Genomic DNA, 22528 nt, shown 5'->3' on the forward strand with positions numbered 1-22528 from the left:
CTCATCAAATTAAACACCGTGTCCCGTTCGGACGATATGAATGGGTGACGTCACAGCGTCGTATTTGCTCGAAATCGTGCAATGATTTTCCTATTCTTGTTTACTTTGGGCTGTGCGTTGTGTTTCATACTTTTTAAATTGCTAATAACAACGCAAATACTGTCAAGTAAAATACTCATCAGGCATGTTGGTTTGGTAAATAGTGCCAATTAACGTAGGGTTACCATACGTCCTCTTTTAAGAGGATTTGTCCTCTTTTTTGACTTTTTTGAAAGTGCCCTCGGAGGACGCCCTTTTGTCCTCTTTTTTGAGATTTTGTCCTCATTTTTGAAAATTCAGGTCAGATTTAGAGCAAATTGCGAGTGATATGCCGTTAATTAGCACAGAACTGACGCACCGGCGGGTGTATTTTGAGCTCTGAGCGGAAAATATGACTTTTTTTTTAGTCAACCGATCATAAAGTGGGAAAAATTCACCGGTTTTTGAGAATTCTACTCCGGTTTTGCAAGTCTCAAATTTCTGAAAAAGTGTCCTCTTTTTAGATTTCCAAAATATGGTAAGCCTAAATTAACGCGCGTTTGGACGTACTCAGCGGGAAACAGTGCTCAGGTGACGCGTTGCATTACTACGACCATATTCGAAAGCCTTGCGGCGCTGTCAAATATGTAGTACACATTGCCCCGCTCAAGACAACAGATCGAAGTGCATAAAGGCTGTAGCGGAGAACACCTAGCGGTGCTGTGAAAATGTCTATCAGACAACATACCCGCCGATGCCAGAAACCAACCGCCAATTAACTTGCAATAACCCTGCTTCGTGCCAAGCTCACCTGCACCAACAAGTACAGATAACTTGAACACATAATCGCAATCTGTAAACGAGGCAGGGTAAGCCACATAATCTATTCCATGGCTCGAATAGCTATATCACACAGTGTCATATCATACTCAAATTAGGAGTCCGTAAGGAATGACTCATGCTGTGAATCATAAAGGGAATCATCGAAGGCTCGAATATTTCCGATGCCGTACCGGGCTTGCTCCTCATATGTCGCGACGAGCCCGAATTTGTATCAATATAACCCCTTCATACGAAATGATTTTTTCAGATATTTTAGAATTGTATAGTATCTTGTATAAAGCGGCGACAGAGGAATTAAACGACCGCGGATTAATTTCTTAAAGGACAAGCATGGCGCCAGTGACGGTGCTTTTCCTAGGAATAACAGTTTCGCTGACCTACATCGCCGATGCAAGTGATTATAGCCAGGTGGGTGGAGTTGTACAAGATTCTGCAAGCACGTTTCAACGGAATACGCGCTTCTGAAGTGAGCGGTTGCGTGGCAGATTGCAATCGGCTATTCCCGAAAGTGCAATGCGACAATTCGTCTAATCGCACTTCTTTAGCTATTGAGTCGTATACCGGAAAAATAACTAGATTCAAAACAGTGAGTTTAAAATACCACGGCTTGAAAATAGCGCATGTGAATATATCGAGTGCCATAATAGCGAGCAAACCAGAACGACGAGATAGGGTTACTTAGGTTGCTATAGAGCAGAGGTCTCAAACACGCGGCCCGCCAGAGCATTTCGTGCGGCCCGCGACGACATTTCAGATTTTCATTAATTTTACAACTAATAAGTGCCGCATATATCTTTTAAAGTTGTAAAGGGAAAATTCCCTCTTAAACTGCTCCGATAGCCTCTAAAACTATCCATCCAACTTCACTATCCGCGGCCATGCAGTAGAGATTTCCTATTTCGCAACATTTCCAATTCATGATGATAAACCCTGACCCGTAGACGATAGTCGTTTACAGCACTATGCTTGGACGATTCGTGACTGAAATTTTTGAGTTGGACTTTGAAGTGACTTTTATTAGAATTATTTAGACTCGGGCTGACTCGATGGCCAAATGAAAATGACCGGAGTGGACTCGGAAATCAGTGAATTGGTTAGAACCATGGACGCAACAAAATATTCGCGTGTCATGGGATAGTAATAGATCAGAAGGTCGCAGCTTGGCATTTCGCTAACTAAGCAAGTAGTTATGGCAACCATTGGCAATCTGTTAGTTACATCTTGTGTCGCTTAACCATGTTATTAATGCCACTTAAAGGTACCGAGTATACCGTAGTGGTACGCTCCAACGATGTAACGATGTTGTTCGGCGTTCCGATATTTCTATAACTATGACACATTCATTAATAGATTTATATTGTTGTTTTTCTGCTCCAATATTCGAAGGTATTTGACCATGAGCTTATCAGGAGTAGGATATACCCGAATCCTGGATTGGGCTACACTGCTAAACCCCAAATGCCGTGATAGCAGATCAATCTCTATCATCAATCTGTTAAATTCAAAATATTCATGGTCGCTGCAAAATTATAACGTGATAGCTTTTACGATAATATTATATAATTGTCCGCTCACATGGTGTCTATATCTTATAATTAATATATATCAAATATAACAAAACTTCTATTCCAATAGTTATAAATGTGATAATTTTTCTCACGCCAGGCCTAAATTGATACAACAGTAAATCCCATTTTTATGATGAGTGTTGAATGTCAGTCTGTTGGATTGGCTCACTTTCAATACGACAATTTCATCCCGTCAAATACGGCCTAGTTTGAAAGACATGGAATACTCCTGTTGATGCTGCGGTCCGCGGCGTCGTCAAAACTGGAAAATTGGCCCGCGAGCACATTTGAGTTTGAGACCTCTGCTATAGAGCGATAGGTCAGGTCAGCTTGTGCTAGTGTTAGATGTAAGGTTACGATTGCCTTTGTCATTGTCAATGAATCGCAATCGTGACACTAGCTATAACACTCGCTGTGTTGAATGTCTCGGTATTGTAAGACTTGCCGAACTCTATTTAGTATAACACCAGCGACTCAATCCAGGTTGCACCCCATACGTTACAAAAATACAAAAAAATTAATGTATTGAGATAATTGTAGCACGCAGACTTACTATCGTTAACGCAAATGCTATGGCCTCTTTCTACAACAAGTATAATTCCATTGGTATTTCAAAAGACGGCCGACATATTCACAAATAACTAATTTCGATCCACCAAGAAGTCTCAAAATGCCATGATGGAGCTATAGTAAACGAAAATGCGCCCGAATTCCATAAAATACTTGGAAAAATTGAATCGCATGGAAATTTTTTTTTGACAACAGTCAACAGTCGTGCATCATAGTCAATATCAAAAGGACTCTTGTCAAGATGCGAATTTAGCTAACTGAATCTGAAATAAATATTTACTCAGCAGCAGCTACAATACAAAGCGTAAATTGGTATCGTGTTTTGTTCAGCTGGGGTCAGGGCTCCTGTCAGCCTTATTATGATAAAACACTCGATGCGATCTTTTATAGCATGTGCGATTGATAAAAGCATACATACCTATACCGCCGGCGACGGCATGGTCAGTTAAATTTTGTGATAACTGAATAGGAACCTAAAGTCGATACAATATCATGATAATTGCGCAGATAGACTTACCAGCCTTTGATAATAGGCGAATGGTGTTCTCATGTAAGTATAGTCCAATACGGTGAATTCAAGCGATCACCTTACTGCGAACTGGTGAGTGGTGACACCTTGTCTCAGCCAGCTACCTTGTGTACCATTGCGTTGATTTTAAACTTTATCGAAGCTCTAGACATCGCTGTTTGCGGTATACTTCAAACCGCTATTTCTTTTGATTTCTAAACTAACTAAACCAAGTAGATTCGAGCGGACAATTTATATTGTTCACATAAAATTTGTTTGGGCATTAGTGTCGCCTTCGCAAGCCTTAGCATCGTATTCGCAAGAGACTTGGTCAAGGATAAGGGTACACGCCACACATTTGTAGTTTAGTAATATAATTTGTAATATGATTTTGTAATTGCAATTTGCCATTTGAAATTACAATTAATTTGTTATTTATGCTTTGATTGGTAAGTCTTTCCTAATATCTCCAGTCTCGGCGAAGCAATATAATAAGTAGGCAGTGCAAATTACTAAAAAGGCTAAATTGGTTCCAGCTGGGAAAGATGCATTCAACTATCCGACTACTTTCCGTCACAACACAACACACACCATAATCTTGAGTTAAAAATCCCAAATTCCGCGGAGCATTATTGGGTTATGTATACTTTGATTATCAGCGGACTTACGCATATATGTGGTAGTCATTCTGCAAAATATTTCTTCCGTGTTTAGGCACCGTTACTATCGACCAAGTGAATTAAGCCACTCTAATAAGCCTGAAATTTCGCTTTGACGGGGGTAAATAAGGCCTATAATTGATGCAACTATTCAAAGCATCAGGGATTTCTTGTTCCGCCAAGAAAGGGATTAAATAGGGATTTCAATCCTACCAAAATTGAGCATAATTGAATACTACTGCATTTTACTTGCGCTGCACAAGTGCACATGCTTTTAATGTATTAGCTGTTCGTGATACAGTACATTAGAGGTGCAGTAAACAGTGTATTCATTCAATTGATTGAGTGAATTCGACATATTCGACATATGACAATTTTCGCGTGCCTTTTGCAAGAATTATCGGCATATGAAAGGAATTCAAACCAAATTTCATTCTTTTGCAGTTAATGCGATAATCCTGCTAAGTTTACTTGTCTATGATATTTTTGTGTGAGCCACATTCAACGTATTGAATCTTGACAAATGGCTTAGATCAGGGGCAGGCAACTTCTCCAGTCTGCGGGCCGGATTTCGGAAAATTAAGTACTTGGCGGGCCGGATTGCGGAATCGATACATTATTCGCCCATTTATCCACATATACAAGGGATAAATCGTATTTATTGAATGTATTTTAACGACAGCAATGTCACTTCAAAGCCATTTCTCGCCGATAATGGCCAAGACACTGTGGATTTGAAAACAGCATTGTCATAGAAGCGCGGCTTATCTCTCTGATCAATTAACACGCGGTGCAATCCTTAATTCGGATTTCAAGGCGTTCGATAAGCCCGGCACTCCAAATTCACCAAGATATCAATTCATTAGGATTGAATACATCGTAAATGCCGATAATGCAAGTCTTCACGCTTCGACGAACTTACGCGTAAGCCCGGAGGGGGCCCGGGCGAGACTTCCCGGAGCCCCCCCTATGAGTATGTAATCGAAACGTCTGGGTGACTAACCCCCCAGACCCCCTTTCGGCTTTGAGCCATAGGCTTAAATGTGGACTTGCTCTAGCTTCAGAGCCTTCTTTTATCATACATTGTCAAATTATAAAAGATGGGACCCAGTTAACTGTAGCTCATGCCCTCATGTTGAAGATGACATGTAGCGAGAAATAATAGAATAGCGATACAACTGCTGCAGGCTAAATAGACCACAGTAATCTGGAAAGCTATCGGCTGATATTAGTAAAAAGCCCCGTCAAGGTTTGAGCCAGGCGCTGGATTAGGCCATATCTATTATTGCAGGTGTGCAGTGTGCAACTGTGCATGGATAGACTACATCAAAACTAAGTATCTCTACCACATCCAGAGACGTGATAATTATCGGGATATGGCACTTTTCTAACAAATACAGAGATTTGATAATGATTGACCCATCTTTACGGAATCATCTTCTTGATTGGTATACAGATTTACACGTCTATTCCCTATAATCCGTGAAAAAGGCACTTGGACCAAATAGAGGGACCCTTATATATTAACATACCGTCACTAAAATTTGACGTAGTAAGCAAGGAGTGGGGAATATCGGCAGACTGGGGCCGCGGGCCACATTATCATGTAGGACGGGAAACTGTCCGCGGGCCGGATAGCCCCTGGCTTAGATTTAAACCCTTAGGATATCGATGTAGCAACCGGATTATTCAACCTCGCGCCTTGCGGTCACATGCGCACTGCACCATTAATGAAATTGTCTGCAAAAGATCAGCATCGTTTGATTGCTTGATAGCCTCCTATTCGATCTGCCGGAATATAAAGCTACCTATTCAATGTTTAGTGTTTATATCTCACAATATCAATTTTCTCCTTAGCTAAACGGATTTCCATGGGACACTCAATTTATTTGGTTTCCGTACATCAGGAACGCTATGTAGTCACGAATTAGCGACGCTTGGAATCTCAACAATCAATTAACCGCTTCAATTACACGGATTTTTGAGAGCTTGTCGTTGTAATAACTGTGTAATGATCCCCTTTCGCTCATTAAACTAAACAAACTACGGGGTTGGACACAGAAGGCGTCAATTTTAAAGTAAACTTGGTTTCATGCGATTGCATAGATGCACAACGGGTCAAGCGGGTAAATTGATAGTAATTTATGCCCGCGAGAATCGCTTCCGAAACCTGGCTCTATTTACACATGATGGTTGGTATGTGTCTGCGGTATCCTCTGTGACCAAACAAAGCATTTCCGATACGACAGCTATTAGGACATTGCAAATTACAGATTGCATGCCGGCGTCACACACTCGTGCGAAAGAAAATGAATGAAAATTTCCTTCGGCGGACATTTTACAATATCATGTATATCAAGAGACAAAATATATGCAGACTATATACATGTAATACAGGGTTTGACAGCGGCGTAATGTCGTGCAGTTGATATGTCGTTGCCTAGTTTGCACTTCTTGCTAACTAAACGTGTTGCAATTATACATTCCGACCCTCTCAATCTAAATAGACATTTTTTTACCGTAATTTATAACGGAGACTTAGTTATCGGCTGCCGGCATGCTATAATTTGCTAAAATCAGATTTAATAAGCCGAAATGATACTACTTTTGGTTTCATTTTCAAAAAACGCTTCACGCTTCTGATTTTTTAATGTGAAATAGCAATCCTAATTTTTGTTTTGACTAAAGATAGTAACCAGATACAGAGAAATGGATGTCATCTGTAATTCCCTTTTCTTTCGACATAAGCTGGGTAAAACAGGCCATTTCCGACGCGTCAAAAATGAAATCATAATTGAACAGTGTAACACGCAAATCCACGAGTAAATCAAGCCTATGATGATTTTTTTTCCTTCGCGATTTGTTGTTTTCCTCTCAATATTGCTCGATGGTTTATAAATCGTAGCACGATTTCTCAGCATATCCTTGTTCGCTTAATCCCAATCCATGGTTAACACTATAATCGGTTTCCATTTGTCGCTTATAGGAGCGAGAGGGGAGGTTCAATTCTCCGCCGTCAAAGCAAAGGTCTCGTGATATTATAGCCATACCTCCAAGATTCCTGACATCACAAACCCAAGATCGTCGTCTTCCTGAGATATCATTACCGCACGAAGGTATGTTTAGTGTTTACGGGACGTCGCCAAGCTGTAAAGAAAAATCTTGCATTTCGCTTATTTCCGCCATTGCGTAGGGTGCAAATCCGGCAAATGACAGTTCTTCCGCACCAAAGTTTCCTTTCACGCCCATTCCAATGAGTGAAAACAAATCAAATACCTCGATCCATGTGGAGATATATCCCAGGGGCGGAGTGTGTTCTGTTTTCGTATAAGTTCACATATTCTCTAGTCTCTACCCATGCGTTTACGCTACATAACTCTGCTCGAGTGTTCCGCAACGCGATAAAAATGTTTTCAGACGACCTGCTCTATCAACACGATATTTTTTATAACCATGGCGGCGAAAATCACGGCCGGACACGGGCCGATCTTCGCTGGGGCTCGTGGTCGAGCTGGTCTCTGTGCTCGCGGTCGTGCGGAGGCGGAGTTGCGAAGCGGTACCGAAGGTGTACCAGAAGGTGCGTTTTTCAATCGAGATGACTTTATAGTTATGCTAGCAGTGTTATTCGCTGTAGAGTCGGCAACCACATGTTATACGGCTATATACTCGTTGCCAATAGCCCACGTCAGATTAGGCTGTCTTTTCCTTATTAACATGAATATTATATGTATATATTTATATATATGATGCGAGAACACGGCTCATAGTACCATCACACACAATTTTTATGAAGCCGCAACCATGCGAAACCCTATACTGACTGCAAAAAAACATAGCTGCGCAGTGCGCATCCCCGCATAGGGTTGCATTTAAAACAAACGGTGTTTCAAAACACTTTGGTTATCGACTTTACGACGTATATCGATATGGGATGATTGGAACCCACAAAATAGTCGGTTCAACAGCCATAGTACATATCTTTCGTCAAAGGAGCTATATTTACCCTATATTTCCAATTGTCAAGGCCAATCCATTATGGCGTCACAATTCAATATTCGAGTCGTCATTGCTAAAAAAAATTATAAAAAGATGTTTTAAATTAGAACCTTGTTTTAAACATGTTTGTTTTTAATTGATTTTTGTTTTAAATGCAACCTATATCTGCGCAAGTGCACATTATAGCCACCGGCGTAGCCAGAGCGTTGAAAGAAGCTTTTCCCCATTCGAAATTGGACATTGTGAAGTCATTACACATGGGTGCCGTAGCGTTAACTCATTGTTGAAAAAATTTCGCACGATTGAAATGTCCACGCTGCTTACGCATATGCACTTGTTCCATCACGCAGATACCCATTACCCACCCGTATCAGTTACATGAACGGATGCTACACATGAACCGGGCCTGACTGTAATGTTCTAGTCATAATCCACTGATTACTATAACGTTTGAGTCGCGAAGGCCGAAGGTCATAAACTTGGGTCGCGGTCGCACCAAAACGAACGCTCGATGCATACGAACTATTTGTTTATTGCAAGAATAGAAATTGCGAAAAGATTTACTCTAGAAAGTTCTATGCGACCCTAGGGTGAAGGGCGGGCAGGGGAGGGAGAGAGAGAGAGAGAGAGAGAGTTGATGTTCGACTTGCTCGTGTAGTTAAACCAGCGACATAACTGTTGTCACGTTTAGCATCCGGCTGTCGTAGAAATGTATTGATTTCGATGACTTTAACCGCGAGATGTTGATAAAACTCAGATTTGAGTCGCGCACTAAATCGTATCCATCACCCACGAAATTTGTATCTTGGCTACACCAATGGTGGCAGTGTTCTTTGTCGCCACAAACTAATCACGGTAAGAGGTGTAGTGTGCCACATTTACAAGGCTTTTAAATATTCACATGATCATGACGATGTGTAAATTATTTAGTCAGATTTCATTTTTTAGAGACCCAACAACATGCGTCGGCAGTCCGGTTGCTTTCATACTATGTAACACGCTGGTAAGACGTCGCCATGAAATAAGTATGCACGCGCAACGTATTGTCATGAACTTTAAATCTGCAGAACTGTCCGGAAGGAGCGCCCACGTTTCGCGAGGAGCAATGCACCGAGCACAGCAAACGTATCATGACCGGAAAACTCGCGACATACTCGTGGTACCCTTATTCAAGTGAGTATATATATTTGACCGATGTATGCATACCGGATATGTACATTCCATAATGTATATTGTACATCCTATATAGAATGGAGTCCGTATTAGTGCATCCCATTATAGAATTGTACGGTGGCTATTTCTTGGCTTTGGTACAGAGTCTTATATCCTCATCAGTCTGCGTAAGGGCGGGACTCCAAGTACCAGTTTATTCAAATTGCCTTCCTTCCGGTCTGTGTTTGGACGTGAGAATATTTGACGAGATTCATATCCAGTAATAGATTGGATTTAGGAAATCGGACTGGACCCGCATATGTTATTAGTGGATACTTCGAACTCATGCCAAAGTTTTGTTTGCCAACGGCCAAATCAATGACCATAGGCCTTCTTTTATTCATTTCTAGTTATCTTCCATTGTGGTATGTCGTTTTCTACAGCTGCATTTCTCGTATTCGCGTCAGGTAATCCTTGGTTAGTTAGTTCATATATTTATATGTTCAGCTATATTAGTATTGGGCGCAAAAACCTCTGCTAGTACTATGCTCCTGGCCTTGGTTGCTCGGTATTTATAGGGCTGAGACACCGACCGAATCCACCGTCCTAACCATGTTTATCCGCTCACATTTCACTCAACTGCATTTTTAAAATGCAATCTATTGATTTGCACGATTAACAAATGAAAGCTTTCTCTTCCACTGTCTCTATTAATTTTGTCTATGATTTGATACAACACAGAATACATACAGTACACCTGCCATGTAACTCGCGCGCATTTTCGTAAATCATTCAATTGTATCGAAGGTGGCTTTGCCTCCGCATTCTATAGCAATCCGAATACCCCATGTGCATTGCAATTTTACGACCGTCAGAGTGAATGTTGCCTTCAAAGCATTTTTGTCTTAGTTCTTGCGGGTGGATGGAGTCTTGTTTTGTAAATAGACTTTGGCTCTTCGCTTCCGTGCGCTGCTTAGGACGGTGTTGCTAACCGTCGTTTTCATCAGTAGCAGCATTACGCATGGACGTTAATAGTTTTCACGCGTTGATGTGTCGTTAATCATCAAACAACATGAAGGTAATCTGAGGATCATAAAACATATCCTGACTAGATACACGTGATCGATTGCATTAAACTTCGATAACCCCGAAGCAAATATTTGCAGTAGGCTATGGGCTGTAACGCATTTAGAACCTGAATATAATCACTACAGCAAGTTTTTGCAACTTTTTTTTCACAGCTTCCGACAGCTTCCTAGATACTTAGAAACTATGTAGGCCTACTATGATGTTTTAACCTGTTTGGAGAGATTTTATAGTGCAACTTCTTTCAACTTTTCTCTATTTGTCATACCAATTTTACTGCAACTTTTAACAAATAATGTGTCAAAGTGTGAAGCATTGATTTAAAAACATGCTATAACCAATTTCTAGTACGGTTCTATTTTATTTGCATAACAAAGAGCTATATTATCCCCGTATTGCGTAATTTTCTTGCTGTGTATTGGGAAAATATATACTATTTGGTGGTCTCGCCAAAATGGCCGTGGAATGGCAAAGTAACAAATTTGACAGCTCTGCAGGAACTAGGCTACACAACGGAACCTTTCGAGTATCGCATACCCTTCTAATTCAACAAAAATTATAAATGCAACTTTTGTCAAAATCAAGTGCAACTTTCTCTCGATTTTAGTGCAACAAAAACTTGCCCTAATAATCACCGTAATAATTTGTCTCTTTCCAAAGCTAAAATGTATAGCCTACCGACCAGCACCGGTGTCCGTTGGTGACGTTTGCTCCGAAGTTGTTTCGTGTGGTATATGATTGTTGTTAAAGTGAATAATAGTGATCATCGGCTTGTCATTGCGCTTCAGTTTTCGATTTTCAGTATAGGACAATCTTTCACCGAATAAACATCACTTTATTGATTATAGAACATAGATCTATGATATCTAATGATCATAAAAGATATAAATTCAAGGTAACTTCGTAAGATCACAAAGTCACCAAAATTAACTGCCGCAGCGCGCAACACCAAATCTGTAACTCCGACCCAGATTTTATAGCGCTTGATCCCCCACAATATACGAAAATTTGAGGGTGATGTGAAAGAGACGGACTATATATAAAGGTTCTTAACGGTAAAAGGTGGCTCTAGCTACGCATGTTGAAGAGATAGTATACAGAACTTCCCAGTAAATCCATGCATCATGATCGGCGAAACCGCGGTTACAGGGGAGATTAGCGAAAAAATTGCAAGCCAAGCAGTCAAATATATTTGAAGCGCTATTTGCAATCGGCTATTTGCGGGATTCGGTCACGTGATTGGTTGCGCATAGCAACGATTGCCTCGCTAGAAAGCTATTCTTTTCAGCATCTGCGCTCATGCATGGGTATTGGGTAGCCTATAACTATGGAAATTAAACATGGAACGGCAACGACCGATTTTGCAGCTTCGTTCCGCTTCGCCGAGGCTGGAGTGGAGAATTGTTTTGCGTAAGCGACTGTAGGATTTCTGGCAATCCAAAAGCTATCTTCCCGAGCGCAGAAATTATTGAATCTGGTCTTGATCGAAAGCTACTGTTGCACCGATTCCGAAAATATAAATTAAAATAATGATCAGGCACTGATCCACCTAGAATCCGTCCTCCAAGTCTTAAATATCGGCATTGTTCAAACAATCGGAGAGTCGCAACGGGTCATTGTTATGACCATTGTGTTGCGGTTACCCGACTGTTCTGAACAATGCCGATATTTCAGACTCGGAGGACAGATTCTCGGTGGATCAGTGCCTGATCATTATTTTAATTTATATTTTCGGAATCGGTGCAACAGTAGCTTTCGATCAAGACCAAATTCAGTAATTTCTGCGCTCGGGAAGATAGATTTTGGATTGCCAGAAATCCTACAGTCGCTTACGTAAAACAATTCTTCACTCCAGCCTCGGCGAGGCGGAACGAAGCTGCAAAATCAGTCGTTGCCGTTCCATGTCAAATTTCTATACTATAACATCAGGTGTCGTTTTAGATCTTTGTTTCGGGGTTGTAAACAGTAAGCGTATACAATTCTGCGGCGACAGTAATATGAGGCTTGTCTATGTCCGATGAGTCTGTTCCGTAAGTGTTTGATAGACTTTCCAAAACATGCAAAATTACTTGGTGTGGTACAGTCGTATTGCCACACCTATCTTTTCCATTGCCAATGCCGATAAGATTATAATAGTACCGTGCGTTACCACATTTCCGCGGCCTTTCAAATGTTTTGATGCATTTTTTCAAACAGTCAAATGCGGATGAGAATATTATATCGAACAAATTGCGCATACCGGGTCGCATATACAACCATAATCGGCAACTCAATCACAAACTAAACAGCCGCGCAAAGCGCTTCGTGACTAACCGCTCGCCGCTATGTATTAGGCGCGATTTTTGCCTATAGTTATCAGCCACGGGATAAAACCTCTACCTGCCGCATGCAAGGATGACAGATTCGGTATCTGAGGCTGTCATTAATATGGAATTGTGTTTCGCAGATGACGGGGTCCACACTTGTCTGATATATTGCACTGCGGAACAAGTTCGATTTGTGCAATTCCACGGAGTCGCTGTTGATGGCACGAGGTGCGGCGAAGAGGGGAAGGACGTTTGTATAGAGGGAAATTGCGTGGTACGTTTCTGTATGAGATGCATAGGTGTAAGCATAGGATGAAAATCTGGTGGGGCAAACAATATTTAACAATTGTGCCGTAGTAGGTACTGGGTACATATTACGCGACAATGAACAAGTATAGAAATCTCGAGGGGGCCGAGGGAGGGGTGTTTCCCCCTTTCTTTGCTACGCCAGTGGGTGGTTGCCTGTGTAATAGGTACAGGGCGGTCTGTAGCGAAGTATTTCTACTTTCAGGAATGATCAAGTAGGCTTTGTTCATTTGTTCGAATTACTTAAGTGGTTATGCTATTGGACTGCTTCCATTTTTACTGCAACACGTTATGGAGCGTTACTACAAACTTTCTCGCCTACGATTTTACTATGTTGAAATTAGTGTATTGATATTTTAACAAGAGGGTTGTGTATAACAGTAACACAGTATACTTTCAAATACCCCAGTGCCCACCCATTTGTGGGGGCAATTTTCATTTGGCGATGCTCACGAAAATTACTACTTGATGCTGCGAAAACAGTCGCTGGCAATTGGCTCACAATACTTCGAAACGCCTCGACCATATCTACTCGTTCGAACTACTTGGCCTACGTGAAAAAGTCTCAACAATTTCATTTTCTATAGGCCTACCTCAAATTCAAGTAGTTTTCGCTAGTCTTGAAAGTCGCAACTTCTCTCCTAAATTTTAAAAGAAATCGACGGAATTACTTCTATCTATGGTAGTGTGGGCTTAGCGTATTTCAAAATCGAAATGAATTGGTTAACTTATTTTTCACTGTCTTAAAGTATAATTGCTGCATTGCAATGCTCCACAACCCGCTTCACTATTCGATTTCAATTGCATGCACTAATTTCACTAAGCGAGATGCCTAACATACGTTTTATGGCAATTATATACTATCTGTAAGTGGTCAGGGGCCATAAGTTGCAATTCGCAAGCGACTGGCCAAATCGTGGCCTGAATATAAAGTCCTGATAATTTGCGGTGCTACCGGTTACCATACATATCTGCCAAACACCGTAATGACCGTATATGATTCTGCATCCTCGATCCAACTTGTAACTGAAAACGGTAAACATTGTATTAATTACACAGTTTCGTTGTACAAGCCGAATATGAAGTAGCATTGATCAACACTACAGTTAGCGTAACACTGGAAAAGGACCCACCCATGACATGAGCCTTATGTTTTTCATCGCGTCCGTATAAGCTCGCATACAGATTCGTATAATTCCCATGGTTTGTTTTCATTGTCGTGGTATTTTAGGCACGAATTGATATTTAAAACTCAAAATTGGACAATTAACGCAGGCGGAACGAGGGTTCCCGTAACATGGTTGTGTGTGGTGACACAGAGTATTAGGCTACCTAACAGTTTACAAAGTGGTTACGGTGGTGCCGGTAATGACGAACTTCGCTATTCTCATTCCTAAACTACAAATTAGTCACTGACGCCAGTGGTGTAGCCGTATATCCATGAATACCAACCAATTACAAGAATTGAAATGCGCCATTAGTCGATATTTAGAATTCTTTATCCAGTGAAACGCCACGATGGCGCTTGGACAAGTATACAGAGTACCGCGCGTACCAGGACGAGATTAGAGCATTCATTAGTAATCTCCTGTGATTGTTTGTTACATGCGCAAACCTTGTCATTCATTCAAAACAGACTCGTTGTAGTTAATCTCATAATTGATGTATGGCCCATGGAAATACGCGGGCCGCAGGTACGCAAACAGGCGCGCAAAGAATAACAAGAGCTCATGGCTGTTGAACGAATTTCAGACAACGAAGCTATCAATACGCAGATGGGATTTTTAATGTGACGTTGTATCGTTATTGTAGGAAGTCGGCTGTGACATGGAGATCGGTTCACAAACAATCGAAGATGCGTGCGGAGTTTGCGGCGGAGACAACTCTACCTGCTCCTATCACAGCGATATCTATGATTACATACCGGAGGTTGTAGGTAAAAGCCAATATTCATCTCATTTTAAAAGTAGATAACACTGTGCACCATAATTCAGAGTACTTTAACTACAACGCAATTGCCCGGATTCCCGCTGGTGCCTCCCACATCTTCGTAAGGGACTATAGCGACAACTATTTAGGTAAGACTTCACCGTCGCGTGAACATTTCGAAGCACCCAGCTCGTTGTATACATACCTGTGTATATTTGCGTGGTTTTGACTTTTATATAAAACCGCCCATGCTGTCAGCACGCAAATGCGGTCGCTGTAATATAGTGTGGTTGTAAAAGAATACGAGCTACTATCAACGGACACGGTGTTAATTAGCGATAGTTGGGAAGTATATGTTTAGTGTTGAGCCATTTTCGAATAATGTCTATATTAATGATATTGCTGATTAAATTATCTAGGATGAACTGCTCTGACTCAAAGTCAGTATCCTACTTACAATATGTAGCTCTTCAATAAGCCACGTGACGTGATACCTTGAAAGTTATGACAATTATTATCAAGCACATTGCGCAACTGTATCTACTCCAACTTCAAAGCTTATTGTTTTAATCATTCTTATCGTCAAACAGCACTAATGGAGGCGGACGATCACTTTGAACAGTATATAGTGAATGGAAATAAAATTCTTAGCTGGCCGGGAAAATACGAAACCGCCGGAACTACGGTGTCGTACGATAGAATTATCAACGACACAATCGAGACATTTCAAATCAAGGGCCCGACAACGAAAGATCTTTACATAATGGTAAGTTATCTTGTGCGGTACATAATGTTCGGTTGCAAAGTCCCAGAGATATAGTTAAAGTTAAAGTTATCTTCTCTCAATATGCAAAAGGGGCTTGAATCGCGCCGAATATTTAATCAACTGGAATGGGGATAATATGGCAAACGTACGCATTCCCGAACAAAAATTCCAGAACGAAAATGACCATTGTAGGATTATCCTCAATCAGACAGTGGTGGTAGGATCATTGTGTGAAATATCATGTCGTCCAAACTGCGATTCTGGGAGAAGGAATGTAATCACTTAAGAAAATCGCTAACAAAACATTACAGAGCACCTTGGTGAAGGAAAGCAATAAAGCCGAAGTCAACAACGGTAACGTGGTTACTCCTTATAGGCATACGATAAAACTACACCGGTATTTGCGAGTGCGTACGATGCTACGGTGTTCAAAATAGCGTGCACGGCGGTCTTACGAATCCGACTGTACTTTGAGGACCAAACTTTTGCTGTCAAATGACGCCTGACCAGATCGCCCCGTGACTTCAAGATCAAAGCAGGTCGCTTGTGTCGACGGAGTTGTGTTTTCGAACGCAATCCCCATAGTCGGCCCACCTTGGCGGACTTGAATTTAAAGTCTTAACAACCGTTCACGTGAGCCGGTATTCGGTTCGTTGAAATGAAAGCGCGAATTGACCCGGCTCCCCTCGTCATAATCCCTGTTTACTAAATATCGCGCTACTTCTGCCCGCCTGCTGCACGGCATCGGGAAGCCGATTGCTTGCGACGGACTTTCGTGGAAGTTCACGCGCAATTTGACTGCGACTGCGATTTGAATGGATTTGCCCTAGCTTTGTTGATAGACGGATTGAAATATTTGATACATTTGCGACTATACGAGGGTGCTACGGTAAAAAACTCATAAAATCAATGTCAATTAGCAAATTCCATGTGAATATCCGAAATGTTGAATATGCAATGAACGGTCTGAGGTTTTGCAGATCCATAGCGTATCACCACTAAAAGTCGTTCTATAACACTCCGCGACCGGCAATACGCTCAGTTCCGCAGGAATGATGCCATGCGCAAGTTCATTGATCAATTGCTTGATACGCTTCTGCATAGTCATAGTCTGGCCAGAGCTGATATTAATTTCAAGCGATCGTGCGTTAATGTCTACAAACTTTACGGGTTGCGTTGGCGTTGTTGTTAGGTGAAGTCGAGTGATCCAGAAGAAAGACTTAATTTTCTTTCCAACCGCGTGACGGTAATACATAGAGATCTACGGGTTATGACCGCATGATGATATACCGTACGACTTACTTTCTATATAGTATTTCGAGAATGCACGAAATGCAGTGTGTGTCATTCCTACCTAATGCCTAAATTACGTCAACTTTTGCACTTGTCACCACCGAATATCAATAAAGATCCTAATTACATTGCAAAAGTGTTATGTATATATGCACATATTTCCCACGACTTACACACAGTTTTCGATTCCGATAGTAAATTTTCATCATATTCACAGATTCTTTTTATGGGAAGTATTCCGAGGATAGAATATGAATATTGGATGCCAATGCAGTCACGATCTACACTACAGATGGTTACAAGTAAGAAGGACTGTTATTATTTCGAAAGCTACCCAAATAGCGAAATAATGTTCATTGTTTGTTCCTACGCATGTTTGGTCTCGACTTTAAACTCTGTACGCAGAGCGCAGATCCATCAACGTTCGTAATAGATTATTTTGTGAATATATATATAAATGCAATTGATTGCCAAGAGGGGCTCGATGCTGCTCCTCGGAATAATTTTTTAAACTTGTTTTAACTTACCTAACGTACGAAAACATGGATGTAGATAAATGGACCACACAGCACAAACAATCGACATATATATTCCTCATAGGGCAGGCATGTCCAAAATCGAGCCGGTCCGCCCCGCGGCAGTATGTTTGGTATGTCTTTCATATCGCATATTCGGCCTCAAAGAGATATCTCTAGCTAGAAGATCATAGATTAGCGGAGCATAATATATTCATTATTTTCAAGTGTAAAAACCAGATGCGGGGGTAATCGTCGTGATGTGTAATTCCCGTAATCTTTCGCCCCGTGACATAGGAAAGGAAAGGACGTAGTTTATTTTTGTCCTTGGATATTTTTTGCGGCATATACACCGACTCATGATACACATACACACGATCTGTGCATATGCATACCATGAGTGCGTGATGTGCATATGAACTGGACAAGGAAGTGCAGATATAGCCTTTACGGCTTTCTAAGTCATGCACCACCCCTCCATGCTGTCCCGGTAATGCGTGAGCGCCAAGCAGGGAAGTCATGGATACCAGTGTTACTAATCAGGTCTTTGGTCTGACCCAGTCCGTATCCGCAAGGTCTCGAATTCCGTATATTCACAAACCTTATAGATCAACTGAAATAAATGCGATCGGTCCACAGAATCGAATTCTAGGTGACTTCGTTAATTAAGAAAATATTGCTCACTCCACGAAATAATCTACCCAAAATAGATATATCTTCAATTTATAGGCACTGACTTGCGTAAACACTACGGCTCTATCGTGGATCGCGAGTCGGCATACGCGTACAGCTATTCGACAAAACCAGACTATCTCAGCATACCGTATGTCATGGCAGATTTCCAATCTACTTCAACGCCCGAAACCCAAACTTCGTCTACTAAGCCAGGAACGACAACGCAGCCGACTCAAAGTACAACTCGGGAAGTTTCGACATCCGCTATACGTCGCCCTCTCCCGTACACGTCTGCCTCAAATTCTTCAACTGTGCCGACAGCAAACGCGGATATTGAGACGCCAGCGAAGGTATATTGTAAGAATCTTAGCGATTATTTATCGGAAAGTTTTATACTTAGTAGCGTGTAGCCGGTATATCGGTTTGATCTGGACTTCCACTTTCCCACCAGACTGAAGTTGTGGGGGTCACACAATGAGCTACTGTGGCCTGTTTATATAACTGCATCAAATGGCATTGGAATTTCGGACAATACTGATCCAGTGAGCTTGGATGCCATAACAATGAATACCCTATACTTAACCTAATCGACTTCGGGGAAACATCCTATTAAAACACAAGACGTTATTGAAAAATATCAGCTCTAATTTTAGAATTTCACTGAAGGGCCGATGCCCGATGACCAGGCCGTGTTATTTTTGGCATTTCAGGAGCCAGATGCCAAAACTGCCAAAAATACAAATTTGAAAATGCCAAAAATAAGCAATTTTTGGCATATGCCAAAAATAACACGGCCTGCCAAATAGTGTATTTCGTTCATGGTGTTGTGTTAACATGACCGCGTTACAAGCGAGAAGAGCGTTTGTGAAAGGCAGGTTTCTTAATCTGGGTCCAGCCCACCCATTAGGGGTGAAAGCATGGTGTCCTAAACGGTGTGGGCACAGCGAGATTGACCGACTGACTGCATTTGGTTTACGTCATACTTTCCATTTGTCCAAAGGCAAATTTACGACCATTTTTGACCGGCTTGTCGAGCGCTAAATTTGATAAAACGGGTATCAATGAGAAGCTGCCGCAGTACTGATTATTAATATATTTACTATATTCTGCTCATGGAACTGGAACCCCCAAAATCAACCACGAATTTTGCATTGTGATCGAGTTAAACATTGTGACGCAACAAACTGTCTGGCTATTCCTGAGCTGCATAGTCTCGTTTTGTCAGACAGTCTTGTTGCGTCAATGCTCTTTAACAAGCTAACCTTCCCAGGACTCTTCCATGCGAGTTGGTAATATTAAAGCCACCTGAAGTGACAAAAGTCCTCCGAAAATATATCGGTAGACTGAAGGAGAAATGATAGTCGGGCTACTAAATAGAATGTGTTGAGAGACAACACAGGAAACTCCTGGAAAAGAATCGGGAAGAAAATTCTTTCCGCGATGAGATCGATGGCACTGGCGAAGTGATCGCTTTTCATGATGCATGGATGCCGGCTCGGCCCTCCAAAGATTTTGAAGCTCTGAAAACCTTTTGTGGATGACTGGCAACATTCTTTCCCTCATCGGTACCGTTGAAGCCGATATATCCCAGATTCGCTGGGCGAGAAATGAATTTAGGAGAAACTTAGCTGACCTGAGTTTGGAAGCACTGTTACAGTGAAAATGATTTCAGTCTATTCAACAGCTGTAACAATCAGCTGTTAAGCGTGTTTGTTAGGCTTTTTTTTTCTTTTTTCTTTGCTTATAGGCACCGATTCCGATGGATACTGCATATTCTGTGGTTTCGTTTGATATTATCAACCTATGAAATCGTTAGGTTTTTTCTTCTTCTTATTGTTTGTTGGCACTGATTATAGTGGATGCTGCACATTTTGTGGTGTCTTTTGACAAACTAGCCCAAATAAAGCGTATTGTGACTAATTCGAGTCTGAAACTACCTATTTAGAGGACGATGCCAAAACTGCCAAAAATAAAAATCGAAAAATGCCAAAAATAAGTTATTTTTGGCAGTTTTGGCATATGCCAAAAATAACACGGCCTGCCGATGACCCATCAATTTTTCATGGTTAGGGATAACCTTGAGTCAGAAGTTGCCTGGTGTAGCCTAATCGTCATGACGAGTTTGGATCAGAATATAACCAAGAAACTTTGATGATAGTGTTTATGACGATGGCGACGGACACATCCTGGCTTGCAACCCCGTACCAAACTATCGCCTTCGCAGGAATTTAGTTACTTAATTGATTTGCCATCTTGCAGCCTTGTAGGCGGTCGCCCAATGGCTGCAGACGATGCGAGAAAGCAAGAAATAAAAGATTATCGTACTGCAAAGGAGACTTCGGTAAGTCCGCTAAGGCTATACAGTATACACAACACATTCACATATACACATGTATTCACTATTTGAAGAATAAACATTACGATCGGTTCTCGTTTTCACAGCCATCCGCGCCAAAATATTATCCAAGCGGCGATATCACCACGGCCAAGACATTCGTTATGACGTTGAAATTAGGACCACCTACAAGTCCGACTTTCGACTAATACCGCGAGAATACATCTGGGTGTCGAGTGACAACTGTCCGAAGTTGCGGCCTTTGCGTGAATACCTACTGACAGGAAGAAAAGTTCAGGTCGATGTAACGGATAGAGTTGGCGCAGGCAGCGAGGTGAGTGTGATGGAATTTATGTCGGTGATATTGAGAAACTGTACACTGACGGACCAACACATGCGCATTTGATGTGTAGTATGGTCGATTTTCGTTTCTGTGACTAGGCGAAACTTTATGGTTCGCCGAAGGCTTGTAGGATTAGGATCCGACCGGTTAAGAACCCCTGATCTAATATTATCTGGTGTCCTGCCGTCCTGCTGCCTATTTCAAAACCAGAGTAGGGATATCGGAACCTGCTGAGTACTGTTTAGTGCTGAGTAGTCAAGGACGTCGAAAGACGCGAACGCCTCTCCAAATTTTGATCTTTAGCATCATTAAGCCGTTTGTTTTCACTACGTCACTATGGATATTCGTGACGTCCCGTTACCATTAAGACTCCCACAAGTTTTCACCCTGGAACACCTATGGATGGAGACCCCCTTTACCACTGATTTCGTATACTTTAAAATCATTGATAGTCTACGACTCTACGTCCTTCTGCCACTCCCTACGTAAAGCGTTGTCGGCTCGCCTTGTCACAGTCCTAAATTATTCGGTTCCGCTATCTGTTCAGACACCCAAATCACACATAAAGAGATACGAGACGCGGCTAGTCGTCGAGAAGACCGACTATTGGGCCAGGTGGCGGAAATCGTACGAAGTAACCATGGAAAAGATAGCAAACAGGCTTAAATGCGAGAGATATTTGCGTCGGAAATTCACCAGGCAGCAACGTAAAGTCAGAGGGAAGAAAGCGAAACAAGGACGAATCTTGTGAATACTCGCATCTGCTGTACCTGTATCAGATATATAGCAATGTACAACCGACTAACCAACTTGAAACGCAACTCGGAGCGTTTGAGTGATATGTTGCACTACGTGCTCGTATACATCTGCCAATACTGTGAGTTGAGCTCGCTTTGAAAACTATACTGGCCGCACCCACTCTCCCATCAAGAGATAAGTATGCAACAGTGCCATCAATATATTTTGCACTATAGTCCAACAGCAACGTTGAACTGAGTCTTGGAATTCAAACGTTTATCTCGTCTGAACACCTCGCACACCGTTGTTAGGTTGGCGGTGGCCTATGTATCAAGTCACTCACTATATTACCGCAATCAACTGCAACTGCAAGGCGCGCTGCTTGCTAACATCCGTGATCCAATGTATTCGTGTACTGAAAACGAAAATTAGAGCATTGCGGTGAGCGGCTGGAACTTTTATAAATCACACTGTGACGATATTTCAGTTTTCACATTTCGTTTTAACCTTCTAATATACATTTTGGATATCCTGATGTCTACAATCATTGTTACCGTGAAGAAAGAAAGTGCGGTTGTAGGTTGCATAAGATTATTTTGTATATTATTGAAATCCGAAAGTCGGAAATAATGGTGACATTCCGAATAGGTCAAATCTTTACATTCGTCCAGCTTTCTAGAGCACGCATTGATTCCCTGTTCGGTGGATCCCGTGCCCCGTCCAGTTATGTCAAAGTCATGGCGCAGTGTCCACTCATCATACTACCACTCATCAAAATTACAATTCAGCGTCTGATCAGCTTTTACTGTGTCGCACCAATCTGGTGGTAATCACACGTTGCTAGGGTCTTCACTAGTGCAGTAACTCTAACTATAGATAACTAACCTACAGGGGTTAGTTATCTATACTCTAGCCTGCCAGT

General features: G+C 41.6%; 1 protein-coding gene across 2 annotated transcripts; it reads left to right on the forward strand.

Moving 5' to 3' along the window:
* The first annotated feature begins 549 nt into the window (after positions 1 to 549).
* Positions 550 to 22139, forward strand: LOC145448373 (ADAMTS-like protein 5). Of its 2 annotated transcripts, none has more exons than XM_080326758.1 (14): positions 550 to 1269; positions 7153 to 7282; positions 7584 to 7743; positions 9111 to 9165; positions 9230 to 9335; positions 12847 to 12980; positions 14825 to 14948; positions 15007 to 15090; positions 15532 to 15707; positions 17218 to 17302; positions 18245 to 18540; positions 20450 to 20531; positions 20633 to 20859; positions 21416 to 22139. In XM_080326758.1, the coding sequence occupies exons 1-14, from the start codon at positions 1192 to 1194 to the stop codon at positions 21617 to 21619; spliced, it is 1941 nt and encodes a 646-aa protein (XP_080182884.1). In that variant the 5' UTR covers positions 550 to 1191; the 3' UTR covers positions 21620 to 22139. The 2 variants fall into 2 exon arrangements, with proteins under 2 accessions (XP_080182884.1, XP_080182885.1); XM_080326759.1 differs by having other exon boundaries at positions 551 to 1269; positions 18353 to 18540.
* The last annotated feature ends 389 nt before the right edge of the window (positions 22140 to 22528 follow it).

Source organism: Botryllus schlosseri, chromosome 10 (assembly GCF_051294905.1).
Source record: "Botryllus schlosseri isolate E-star chromosome 10, Bs_hap1, whole genome shotgun sequence".
In the NCBI taxonomy this organism is placed as follows: Eukaryota; Metazoa; Chordata; class Ascidiacea; order Stolidobranchia; family Styelidae; genus Botryllus; species Botryllus schlosseri.